Here is a 13,581-nt window from a genome sequence, read left to right on the forward strand (position 1 = left end):
TGGTACTGAGGGGGGTCACACTGGGAGGGGTGGTACTGAGGTGGGGTCACACTGTGAGGGGTGGTACTGAGGTGGGGTCACACTGTGAGGGGTGGTACTGAGGGAGGGTCACACTGTGAGGGGTGGTACTGAGAGAGGGTCACATTGTAGGAGGGGTGTTGCTGAAAGTGTGCCTCACTCACCCTCTGTCTCTCAAACTGATGTCCATCCTTGAGCAGATTCTTGGCGGCAAGCTGTCCTTCCAGGTGGCTGAGCACTTCTTCGCGATCGCTCAGCTGCTCCTCTGCTCTCCGAGCTCGGCGCACTGCCTCATGGTACAGCTTGCTCTGACTCACCACCTGCTTGTTCAGCTTCGTGACCTCCTCCTCCAGGCTGGTCACTTTCTACCAAAGACAACAACCTGTTAAAGGCACACATCCCCACCAGCCCCCACCCTACACAGCACAGGAATAATGCCTCGACACCTGAACCCCTGGATCAGATCCCAGACAGTAACCCACTCCTGGGGATCTATTATTCAATACAAAAAACCCCAAACACTTGGATCAGACCAGAATCAGATTTAATATTACTGGCATATGTCGTGAAGTTTGTTAACTTGATGGCAGCAGTACAATGAAATACATGATAAATAAATATAGAGAACGAAAAACCCAAGTTACATTAAGTCTATATATGTCTATTAAATATTTAAGTTAAAATAAGCAGTGCAAAAAACAAATAAAATAGTAATGAGGTAGTGTTCATGGGTTCAAAGTCCATCTGGAAATTGGATTGCAGAGGGGAATGCAACCTGTAGCCCATTCCAGAGGATCTTTTATTCTATATATAAATACTCGAACCCATGAATTAGATCTCAGCCTGTAACTCACTCCCAGGGATACATTATTCTATGTATAAACCCTTCAAACCCTTGGATTAAATCCCAGCATGTAACCCACTACCAGGGATCTGTTATTCTATATATAAAATCTCTAAAACCATGCACTGGATTCCAGCCTGTAACCCACTCCTGGGGATCTGTTATTCAGTATATAAACCACCCCCCAAACAGATGGATTAGATCCCAGCCTAAAACAATTTCATTCTTCGCCATCTGGGAATTAATCTGAACCTCTCTCACCATGGGATTGCAGGGGCACCTTTGTAGATAGACTGCAAGAAGACAGCTCACAGACACCTTCTCAAGGACAAATAGAAGGCTGGGTAAGTAAGTTTGCAGATGACGTAAAGGCTGGTAATGCTTTGGATAGTGTAGAAGGTTGTCATAAGTTCCAATGGAACATTTACAAGATGCAGAGCTGGACTGAGAAGTGGCAGATGGAATTGAATCGGGAATAGTATGAAGTGATACACTTTGGGATTTGAAGGCAGTTCACAGGGTTAATGGCAGGATTCTTAGCAGTGTGGGGGAACAGAGGGATCTTGGGGTCTGTGCCCAGAGATTCCTCAAAGTTGCTGCACAAGTTGATAGGGTGGTTAAAAAGGCATATGATATTGTACTTTGGACTTCATTAGTCCAGGGATTGAGCTCGAGCCACAAGCTAATGTTGCAGCTCCGTAAAATACTGATTAGACCGCCCTTGGAATATGGTGTTCGATTCTGGTAACCTCTTTATAGAAAGGATGTGGAATGTTTAGAGAGGGTGCAGAAGAGATTTACCAGGATGCTGCCTGGATTAGAGATCATGTCTTATAAGGAAAGATTGAGCGAGCTAAGGCTTTTATCAATGGAACAAAGGAGAATGAGAGATGTCTTGATAGAGGTGTACAAGGTGATAAGAGGGATAGATAGAGTGAACAGCCAGAGATTTTTTCCCAGGTCAGCAATAGCTATAGCTAATACCAGGAGCATAACTTGTTTGTAAGGAAGAATACTATGAATTTCAGAGGTAGGTTTTTTTAAACACAGAGAGTGGTGGGTGCTTGGAACATACGGGGAGGAGGTAGAGGCAGATACATTGGAGACATTTAACAGACCCTTAGAAAGGCACATGGATGACAGAAGAGTGGAGGTTTACGTGGGAGGAAGGAGCTAGATTGATCTTAGAGTAGGTTAAAAAGTCAGTACAACACTGTGGCCCGAAAGGCCTGGACTGCGCTGTACTCTTTGTTCTATGTTCCAGGGCTGGGTAATAGATGTTGCCCAAGCTAGTGACAGCCAGATCCAGAAACAAATTGAAAAGATCTGATTCTCAGCTGTCTCTTATTCTCAGTGTAAACTCTCCTCTCTTCAGTACTGGCTGATTTGATTGAATTCCAGCCTATAATTCACTGCAGTAGAGACACTCTGTTCTCTCTGTACCTTTGTGTGTGTGTCCCTGCTTGAATTCTGACTGGGCAGCAGAACTATGTGGTGTGTCAACTTATAATCTGGTATAACATCACCAGAGTCAGTTGTTGTTAGGTCTGCTCCAACGTAAAAATGGCTTAAGTGTCCTGCCTCGTAATGAGCAATTCATAAAGCCATTCTGCATTGGTGCTGAGGATGGTGGGCTTAGCCTGGATTTGTTGAAGGACCTTGGTGACTCACACTTGTCATGCATTAGATGATTTTGAAGCTGTATAACAGTTTCTTTTTTTTATTGCATTTTACTGAGACCACCAGCATGTGTACAGGCATGGGACATAAGTACAGAACACAGAATGGTACAGCACAGTACAGATCTATCGGCCCACTGTCTTATGCCATCCCTTTTAACTGACTCCAAAATCAGTCTAACCCTTCCCCACAACATAGCCCTTCATTTTTCTGTCATCCATATTTATCTAGCCGGCCCACGGTATAGTGGCATTAACACCGGACTTCAAGGCAAGTGGTCTTGGGTTCAATTCCGGCCGGCTCCTTGCATGATTTCCATCCGTGCTGGGTTGAGCATCCAGCTAGCAATTTGCCCTCATAGAAAAAACAGATAAATGCTAGAGAAAAGGCAAGGTTGTCACCCGAAGCACCACAAGGCCCGGAAAGAAACAACAATATGCCTATCTATGAGACTCTTAAATACCCCTAATGCACTTGCCTCTACCATCATCCACACTCACCATTCTCCATTTAAAACCACCTCTGACATCCACCCCCCACCACCAGACAGTCATAGAATACCAGAGCACTACAGCACAGAACCAGGCAAATGCTGGACTATATTTTCCTTCCATCACCTTCAAATTATGCCTTTTGTATTAGCCATTTCTTCCCTGGGAAAAACCCTCTCATCCCAGGAACGTGACTAATGGATTTCCTTTGTACTGCCTCCATTTAGTCCAAGTTCAACTATAATTAAGTGAGGTGGACCTGCCATATTTGATGCCCTTAATATCTAACAGTGCCTTGCACTCACAAAAAAGACATAAAGTACGAATGATTGCACATTTGTTTGGACTCAGATAGGTTGCTGTGTCTGAGCATGCCACCATCTAACCGGAACTCCAATAATTATAGATAAGGGTCCCAAAACTGGTCTGACCACACCAACACCAAATACTATTGGAAGCAAACCTCCCAGTTTCTAAACTCTAACTCCTTTGCAATAAAGACCAAAGTACCACGACCTAAAGATCGGAACATTAGCTTTACTTGTTACGTGTAAATCAAAACATGCAGTGAAATGCGGCATTTGTGTTAATGACCAGCAGAGTCCGAGGATGTGTTGGCAGAAGCCCACAAGTTTTGCTATGCTTTGAGCACCAACGGCGCATGCCCGCAGTTTACTAACCCGTGTTACATTGAAGTTGTATAAGATTTGGAGAGGCTGAGTTTGGAATATTGTGTGCAGTTCTGGTCACCTACAAGGATGTTGCCCAGACTTGAGGATCTGGTTTATAGGCAAAGTTTGAATAGGTTAGAATTTTATTCCCTAGAATGCAGGAGAATGGGGGGCAATTTGATAGAGATATTCAAAATTATGAGGGGTATGGATAGGGCAAATGCAAGCAGGCATTTTCCACTGACTAGAACATATTCAGCACAGACTAGGTGGGCTGCAGGGCCTGGATCTGTGATGTACTGTATGACTCTATCCTGGGCTTTAAAATGATGTGTTGATCTTCTCTGTGGCATCTTGTCAAATGTCTCTTGGAAACCTAGATAAACCTTCTGCATGAAAAAGTTATCACTCAGGCTCCCCTCACCCCAGTTCTGGTCTCCCTTACCCTTGGGAAAAGACTGTTATCATCCACCTTATCATCTCACTCATAATTTTAAACATTTCTATAATGTCTTCGCTCAACCATCACAAAGGTTTGTGCACTGCTTAGGGATCAGGACACTGCCTTGTGATCTGGAGACAGGATGACTCTAAGGCTGGCAAGAGCTGCGATCTCTGGTGCATCAGGGAGGCAAAGCGTGATACACACAGAAATCCACAGACACCCTTGTGACTCCAAGGACACGCAGTGCATGTAGCAAGATGTGTAAACCAGAACGGACTACATGTCCACCCTGTACATCAACGACAGCAACACCCCCCCTTCCCAATAGGATGAGTGCCTTCTATGCATGTTTAGACACAATGAGTGATGTGACATCGAGGAAAGCCTCCTCTCCCCCTAAGGAACAGGCACCCTGTCTGGCCGCAGCCAAGGTGAAGAGCATCCTATCTAGGGTAAACCCATACAAAACCATGGGGCTGGTCAGGTGCTGAGAGATTGTGCAGCCCAGCTAACAGGGGTAATTGTTTAAGCCATTTATCATCACTTACTTGGGCACTGGAACGAGAGTGGCTGCCTTGAAGCCTGCAGGGACATTGGACTGTTTATTGTTTACCTGTGCTGCCCACTATATACATTTTTTGAAATATATTTTATTAACTTATTGATGGAAATATTGTTACAATGAGTGACTGAAGTGAACCCAAGTGCAGGACACAGGCATGGAGATTGAGTTTGAATGTTTACACGGGCGTAAACGCCCAACAGCAAACAGGATGGATCTTGACATAGAGCCCTGATATGGAACCTTGACATGGAGTTTTGACTCAGAGACTTGACACTGAGCCTTGACTTAGAGAAACAGAGTCTCATAGGTAAACCTTGAAACTGGAGTTGAACTTAGAACAAACGGTTCTAAGTGATCAGGAAACGTAGTTTACTCACAGGAAAAAAGACCAACGAACTGGCGACTAGTGGCTGTGATGTCAGGGTTCTTATACTGAGTTCTTGATGGAAACCAGATGTGCCATCAAGGAGAATAGGAAACAATAGGGAAATTAACAATCTTAATTAATTAATTAATGGCATAATCAAAGAAAATTAGGAGCAAGATAGGGAATAAACTATCGGGACCATAACAGTACCGCCCCCCCCCCCACAATGGGAGCCTCCAGGCGATCCACCAGGCTTATCCGAATGGTCCCAATGGAAATCATGGATGAGGAAAGGGTCCAGAATGAAGGAGTGTTCCTCCAGGCTGTATCCCTCCCAATCAACCAGGTACTGGAGGACCCTGCCTTGGACGGACGATGTATGCTGGGTGGTCATCACTGACTCCGGCGGGCGGAGGGGGGTTTGGCTGGAGGGCATAAAGGGCTGACCGATACCTGCTTCAATTGGGAAACATGGAATGTAGGATGGATATGCATAGATTTGGGTAGTTTGAGTTGGACCACCCAGGGGTTGATAATACTCTCAATCTCGAATGGTCCCAGGAAGCGAGGGGCGAGTTTCCTGGGCTCGTTCTTGAGGGAGATGTCATTAGAAGAGAGCCAAACCTTCTGCCCAGGCTGATAATCAGATGCAGGAATCCAATAGTGATCGGCAATCCTCCAGTTGCGGTCGGCTGAGTGGAGCAGGGCCACACGTGTATCTTTCCAGATCTTGCAGCACCGGCGGAGATGGGCCTGAACAGAAGGCACAGCAATGTCATCTTCATGAGTGGAGAACAGCGGGGTTGGTAACCGAGGGAGCATTCAAAGGGAGACATTCCAGTGATAGTGCTGACCAAGGAGTTGTGGGCGTACTCTACCCAAGCAAGATGGGTGCTCCAGGCAGTTAAGTTACGCAGCACAGTGCTGCTTCCAAATCCTGGTTAGCTCACTCTGTTTTCCTGTTCATCTGTGGATGAAAGCCAGACGACAGACTTACTGAGGCTCCAAGGGCTTGACAAAAAGATCTCCAAACTGGAGAGATGAATTGGGGGCCCTGGTCAGAAATAGGGCTACGAAGTGCACAGCTTTGGAGAAGCAGTCCACCACAGGAAGTACAGTAGTGTTCCTATGTGAAGGGGGATGTCCCGTAATGAGGTCCAGCACAATGTGAGACCAAGGGTGGCTAGGAACAGGTAGGGGACAAGCAATCCAGCAGGTGGGCAGTGGGAGGCTTTTCCACGGGCACAAACAGAACAGGCAGAGACAAAGGAACTCCATGGAGGGCCACCAGAAATGTCTCTTCAGGAGGGGCAGAGTCCGATTGATCCTGGGATGGCAGGCAAAATGAGATGTGTGCCCCCACTGGAGAACCTGAGATCGAACGGAGTTGGGCACAAAGAGGCAATTGGAGGTTTCGTTGCCTGGGTCTGGCTGAGTTCGTTGAGCCTCGATCTCCCAGGTCAGGGCAGCCACTACACAAGATAGCGGAAGGATGGTCTCGGGGTTGGGAAGGCCCTCCTTGGAAATGTATTGATGGGAGAGAGCATTGGGCTTCCCATTCTTGGACCCCAGACCTTGGTGAGTGTAAATCTGAACCGACCCAAAAAATAATGCCCAATGCGCCTGGCGAGAATTCGGGTGTTTGGCGGTTTGGATGTATGCCAGGTTCTTGAGATCAGTCCAGCCAATAAACAGATGTTTCACTCCCTCCAGCCAGTGCCTCCACTCCTCCAAAGCAAATTTGACTGCCAGTAACTCCGGGTTCCCTACGTCATAATTTCATTCGGTGGGGGACAGCCGGCGAGAAAAGAAGGCACAGGGATAAAGTTTTTGGTCAGGGCCTGAAAGTTGGGAGAGGACCGCTCCCACCCCAGCGTCGGAGGCATCGACCTCCACAATGAATTGGCAAGAGGGGTCAGGTTGGACCAGGATGGGAGCGGAGGTGAAACGTCTCTACAGCTCCGAGAAGGCAGGGTCCGCTTTGGGGTCCCAGTGAAAAGGGGTCTGATTAAGGAGCTCTGCCACCCGGCTGTAATCCCTGACGAAATGATGATAAAAGTTTGCAAGCCCCAGAAATCGCTGGAGCTGCTCGAGTGTCGTAGGTGGCCACTCCGCCACCACTCAGATCTTTTCAGGATCTGCTCTCATTTGCCCACTCTCAATGATGTATCCTAAGAAACTGAGTGAAGGAACGTGAAATTCACACTTCTCGGCTTTTACAAATAGTTCATTCTCCCAAAACCTCTGCAGAACCTGATGGACATGGTGGGTGTGTTCCTGAAGATTGCTGGAGAAGATTAGAATGTCATCCAAATAAACACAAAGCGGTTAATGAAATCTCTAAGGACATCATTTATCAGGGCTTGGAAAATGACAGGGGCATTGGTGAGGCTGAATAGTATGACCAGGTATTTGAAGTGACCAAGAGGGGTGTTGAATGCTGTTTTCCACTCATCTCCTTCCCTTATCCTGACCAGAGATAGGCACTTCGTAGGTCCAACTTGGAGAAGATGATGGCTCCATGAAGTGGTTCAAAAGCAGAGTTGAGAAGGAGCAGTGGATATTTGTTCTTTATGGTTAAGCTATTTAGGCCTCGGTAACCAATGCAGGGACCCAGTGAGCCATCCTTCTTCCCCACAAAGAAGAAACCTGCGCCAACAGGGGAGGATGAGGGCTGGATAATGCCTGCCACAAGAGATTTGTTTAAGTACGCCTCTATTGCCTCCCTTGCTGGCCAGGACAAGTTATACAGCCGACTGGTGGGTAGAGGGGCCCCTGAGCGAAGGTCGACTGTGCAATAGTAAGGGCCGTGTGGCAGCAGGGAAAGGACCATTTGTTTGCTGAATACTTCTCCCAGGTTGTGGTACTCTGCTGGAACCTTCGATAGGTCAGGGGGTCTCAGCGGCAGACGAGGTCGCGGTGACTTTCACAGCAGAAAGGGCCAATTGAAGACAAGTGGAGTGACAGAACGGGCTCCAGCTGGCTTTCTTCCCAGTGGACCAGTCGATGTGAGGGTCATGGCAGACCAACCAGGGATACCCAAGAACTGTCTAGGAGCTTGAGGGGATGAAATTAAGTTAAATTATACCTGCTCCCAATGGTTCCTGGAGAGAATTACAGACAGGGGTGGCGTGTAGTGTGTGACCTGGGCCAGAACTCTGCCGTCCAGTGCCCAGGCCTCCAGAGGGGCACTCAACGGCTCCCGAGGAATTTCAGCCTGGGAAGCTATGTCTTCACCTAGAAGATTGCCCTCAGCGCCAGAGTCCACTAAAGCTGACTGAGGCAGGGACTGTTTGTTGTAACATGAAGTTGCCGGGATCTGCATCCAGGTTCTGGGAATGGAAGGGAAAGTTGTCTGCTCACCAGGGTTCCTCTTTCTACTGGTGAACCTTCCTTCTTCGGCTGAAGGGGACAGGTAGTTCAGAAGTGGCCAGACTGGCTGCAATATAGACACTCACTCACTCTCAATCTCTGGAGTCACTCAGCTGCATGGAAATGGCTGGACTGGGAGCTACTCTTGGAGCAGGAGGAGGAGAGGGACTTGTTCTTGCGGGTGGCAGAAACAAATGCTGTGGAGTGACCAATGGTGGTGAACAACCGGATCTTTTCCTATGGCGTTCTTAAAGACGGTTGTCCAGCCTGATGGCGAGGGAGATCAATGTATCCAGGCTGTCGGTGTCATCCCTTGCCACCAACTCATCCTTCACCATGTTGCTGAGGCCATTCCGCAAAATCTCTTGGAGCGCCTCATCACTCCACCCCGAGTCAGCCGCTAACATCCAGAACTCCATGGAATATTCGGCAACCCCATGATTTAAGCTACCTTTGACTTGTCCGTGGAGGAAGTGGATGACTGCGGATTGAACTCCAAGGAGCATTGCAGAAGGAAGGTTGAGCACTTCCCCAAATCCCCAGCGTAGTATTCTGGTTCAGGTATGTGTGGCTCTCTTGGTGGAGGTGTTGCTGACACTTAGGGGTTGTCACTACAGACTGTCTGGACTGGTTTGGCTGATTTCCAGGAGAGGATGGGGTAAGATTAGTGGATACACAGTCCACCTGATCTTTGTTATGTTAGTGGACAGGGAACGGAGACATCCCAGAGGAGTTGATCATGCAGACCCAGTAGGGAGCTCTGGCTGGCGAGGAATTGTTGCAGGGTCTTAATGTCCACTGTTTCCATAGTGGCCAGTTTGTTCTGTTGCAATGAGCGACTGAAGTGAACCCAAGTGCAGGACACAGGCATGTTTACATGGGCATAAACGCCAACAGCAAGCAAGATGGATCTTGACATGGAGCCCTGATATGGAACCTTGACATGGAGTTTTGACTCAGAGACTTGACGCGGAGCCTTGTCTCAGAGAAACAGTTTCATAGGTAAACCTTGAAACTGGAGCTAAACTTAGAATATACGGTTCTAAGTGATTAGGAAATGTAGTTTACTCACAGGAAAAAAGACCAACAAACTGGCGACTAGTGGCTGTGCCACTGGGGTTCTTATACTGAGTTCTTGATGGAAACCAGGTGTGCCATCATCAATGAGAATAGGAAGCAATTGGGAAATTAATGATTGGGACCATGGCATTATCAAAGAAAATTAGGAGCAAGATAGGGAATAAATGATCGGAACCATGACAAATATTCTGTTTTTGATGTGCTGTGTGTGATATATATTATGTGGGTGCACTGAGGTCCAGACGAACATTGTCTCATTTAGTTGTATATATGTCCAGTTAAATGATAATAAACTTGAACTTGAAATTAGCTTGTCTGAGATCTTAGAAATATTAGAAATGTCTTCCACAGTGGGGGCTGAATATTTATTCAACATTTCTGGATTCTTGGTTTGCTGTTATTAATTCACCAGTCTCATTCCCTAGAGGTTTTGCACTTACCTCAGCTGCCTTCTTCCCATTTGTATATCCAAATAAACTTAAATTATGGTTTAATTCAACACACTTGCCATGGCAATGCACTCATCACATTAATGCCAAAGTTACAGTGTTAAACAGAACAGAAAGAAGCCTTTCAGCCCAACTTGCCGGTGCCATCCAAGATGTCTATCCAAGCTAGTCCCAATTGGCTTTATCTATCTAAATGTCTTTAAAACATTGTAATTGTTCACACCTCCTCTATTTCCTCTAGCAACACATTCCACACCCTCACTACCCTCCTTTCCATTCCCATTCTGATATATTGGTCCATGGCCTCCTCTCCTGCCATGGTGAGACCAAACTCAGGCTGGAGGAGCAACACCTCTTATTCCATCCAGGTAGCTTCCAAACTGATGGCATGAATCAATATCTATAAATTCCATAATTTCTCCTCCTTCCCCCTTTTCCCTGTTCTTACCCCTTCTCTTTTCTTCACCCACCTCTGGTTCCCTTCCTCCTTCCCTTTATTCCATGGTCCACTGTCCTCTCCTGTCAGATTCTCCTTCTTCTGTCATTTGCCTCTTCCACCTAGCACCTCAAAGCTTCTTATTTTATTCCCCCCTTCTCCGTTCACCCACTTTGCCCCTCACCTGTTCTTACTCCACCCCTTTCCCACCCTCTTATTCTGGTTTCTCCCCTTCCTCTTCAGCCTTGATGTAGGTCTTGACCCAAAATGTTAATTGCTTATTCCCCTCAATAGCTGCTGCCTGAGTTCCTCCAGCATTTTATGGTTGTTGCTCTGAATTTCCAGCATCTGCAGTGACTCTCGTGTTTATGAGTTGTTATGTGAAAAATTCCCCTCAAGTCCACTTTAAATCCTTCCCCTCTCACTCAGAACTGTGCCCTCTAGTTTTAGACTCCCTTACCCCAGGGAATAGACTGTGATTGTTTACCTTATATTCACATGATTTTATGTATATCTGTCCAGTCACCCCTCAACCGCCTTTGCTCCAGGGAAGAAAATCCCAGCCTCTCCTTCAAACTCACACCCTCCAGTCCCAGTAACATACTCACAAATCTTTCCTACACCTTGTCCATCTTAATATCATCCTTCCTGTAGCTGGACAACCAGAATTGCTCACAGCACTCCAAGTACAGTCTCGCCAGCAACCTGTACAGTTGCTTTCCTGTACTCAACAGCCTGTGAATGCCTGTGTTTCCACTTTCAGGGAAGTGTGTACTTGTTTCACTATGTCTCCTTGTTCAGTTCTGTTCTGGTGCTCAACAACTGTTATAAAACATTGAGTGGTTCCCTAGTAGAGTAAAGATAGTGCCGAGAGGCTGCCTCTTCCAGCTCATCTGCGGAAACAGCTTAAATTCCTCTCTTTCATGCCTCTTTTTTCCCTTTTTGAGGTGGTTGGGGTCTATCCAGGTCCTGATCTGCAAGTGGCATTTAAACTGCATCTGTTTTAATGACGGGTGAGTTCCCATTCCTGGAGCTCGCTAGCCAACCATTTTCCGACATCCTCCAAGCCCCGCATGGAAGGTGGTGTCTCTGTGGTCGACTGATTCCAGGCCAGTGTTGCCCACTGAGACGTTGCAGGAGAAGGAACCTCAGGATTTTGCTGCGGGGGATGTGTAAACAGGGGCCTCTGAAGTCGAGCGGTCACGTTCTCTCTCTCTTTCTCTTGATGGGGGGAGAGTTCGCTGCCGACTCTCAAGTCAGGAGTCTTGGATTAAGACACGGCAGAATATGACACCAGAACAGTCACTGCCCTTTCGCTGTGAAAATGGGTGATATCTCTGTCCTGTGTTAGTGAGAGAAGGAGAGGGAGAGCCTGTGGAGTGTCCATCTGTCAGGTAGTGTGGTGAACTACATATACCTGTCTGGACATGCCCCCCCCCCCCACTGACTGCTCCTGTGGCTCCTCCCACAGACCCCAGTATAAAGGCGATTGGAGCCACAGACTCTTCCTCAGGGCTTTGGTGGTGCATGTGTGAATGTGGCTTGGAACTTGTTGAGGGACAGAGAGTGGGGAAGGAGTGGGAATTGCTGGGAGGGGGTTGCCTGGGTCTGGTAATGGCGGACAAGGCGAGAGGAGGGGCTGAGGGAAAGAGAGTGGAGAAGGAGCAGGATAAGGATTTGGGATCAGATGTAGGCAGCTGGGGAGAAATGGATTATTGTGAAGGGAGAAATAAAGGGAATAAGGAGATAGTGAGGGGATGGATGAATGAAAACTGAGACAAAGGGAATAAAAGAATAAGAAATGACAATGGAGAGAGTTCTGAAAGTGAGGAAGATGAACAAGTTCAGAGAGGAGGTGTTGTCATAATTAGGTTTAATGAGAAGGTGCAAGGACTCATGAAGAAAATTAACCCGTTTGTGCTAACAACAACTCTGGCAAATAAGGTAGGGGAAATAGTATTTGCAAAAGTCCTTAATGATGGCAATCTATTGGTAAGATGTGCGAATGAGGAACAACTTGAGAAAGCACTCAGGCTAAAAGAGATAGGAAAATGCAAGGTGGAATATACAGAGAGGGTGGGAGCACGAAATGGTGGTTGTAAAGGAGTGATCACGGCTGTACCAATGAGTATAAACATGGAGGAGTTGAAGAGGAATATCAAAGGGGGGAAAGTAATTAATGTTTTAAGACAGAAAACAACAAAGGAGGGAATGAAAAAGGAAAGTGAAACAGTATTGATTGAATTTTAAGAAGAAAGAGTTCCAAGGAAAGTGTTCCTGGGTTTCATGAGTTACCCAGTAAGGGTATATGTGCCAAAGCCATAGAGGTGCTATAATTGTCAAAGGTTTGGACACATAGCTAAAAACTGTAAAAGGCAGAGGAGATGTGCTAGATGTGGGGATGATCATGAATATGGAAAGTGCGGAACAGGAGTGCAACCAAAATGCTGTAATTGTGGAGGAGCTCATAATGTGGCGTATAGTGGGTGTGAGGTTATGAGACGGGAGAATAAAATTCAAGAAATAAGAGTGAAAAGAAAGATCACTTATGCAGAAGCTGTAAGAATGTCAAGAGAACAGAATAATGTTCCTAATGACCAGAGAGCAATAGGGATGCAAGAGATGCAGCGAAGAGTAAATGACAGGATTTATGTGGGGAAAAAAGCTCTAGTAACATTCATTGCAGGAGTCATTAATAGTACGGCAGAGGTAAAGTCAAAAAGTGACAAAATTCAGCTGGTTGTCAAAGCAGCAGTAAACCATTTAGGGTTAGTAGGACTGATGTGGGAAGAAGTGAGGGAGAACCTCACTAATCAGTCAAGCCAGGAAGTGTCATAGGTTGGTTAGTATTCATTATGGTGATACTTTTGCAATGGAATGCAAGGAGTTTACTGGCCAATGGCCAGGAATTTAAGGACTTTATTAAGGAAATGGCTGTAAAACCAGATGTAGTGTGTATTCAGGAAACTTGGTTGAAACCAGCTTTAGACTTTGTGGTACATAGATATACAATGATAAGGAAAGATAGAAATCTAGGGGGAGGAGGAGGTTGTGCTATGTTAATCAAGCAAGGTATACCGTATAGAGTACTGGAAAAGGGAGACGAGCAGGAATACATAGTGGTGGAAATATGGGAGAGAGGGGAGGGAGTGGTTATAATTAA

General features: G+C 46.4%; 1 protein-coding gene across 1 annotated transcript in view; it reads right to left on the reverse strand.

The window, feature by feature from the left end:
* The window catches only part of LOC132388295 (coiled-coil domain-containing protein 170-like), a 105,573-nt gene that overhangs the window by 18,464 nt on the left and 73,528 nt on the right, over positions 1–13,581 (reverse strand). The window contains exon 9 of the mRNA XM_059960637.1: positions 183–383. Within this exon, the coding sequence (XP_059816620.1) occupies positions 183–383 (201 nt within the window). The remainder of the gene's footprint in view (positions 1–182; positions 384–13,581) is intronic.

Source organism: Hypanus sabinus, chromosome 2 (genome assembly GCF_030144855.1).
Source record: "Hypanus sabinus isolate sHypSab1 chromosome 2, sHypSab1.hap1, whole genome shotgun sequence".
NCBI classification, from domain to species: Eukaryota; Metazoa; Chordata; class Chondrichthyes; order Myliobatiformes; family Dasyatidae; genus Hypanus; species Hypanus sabinus.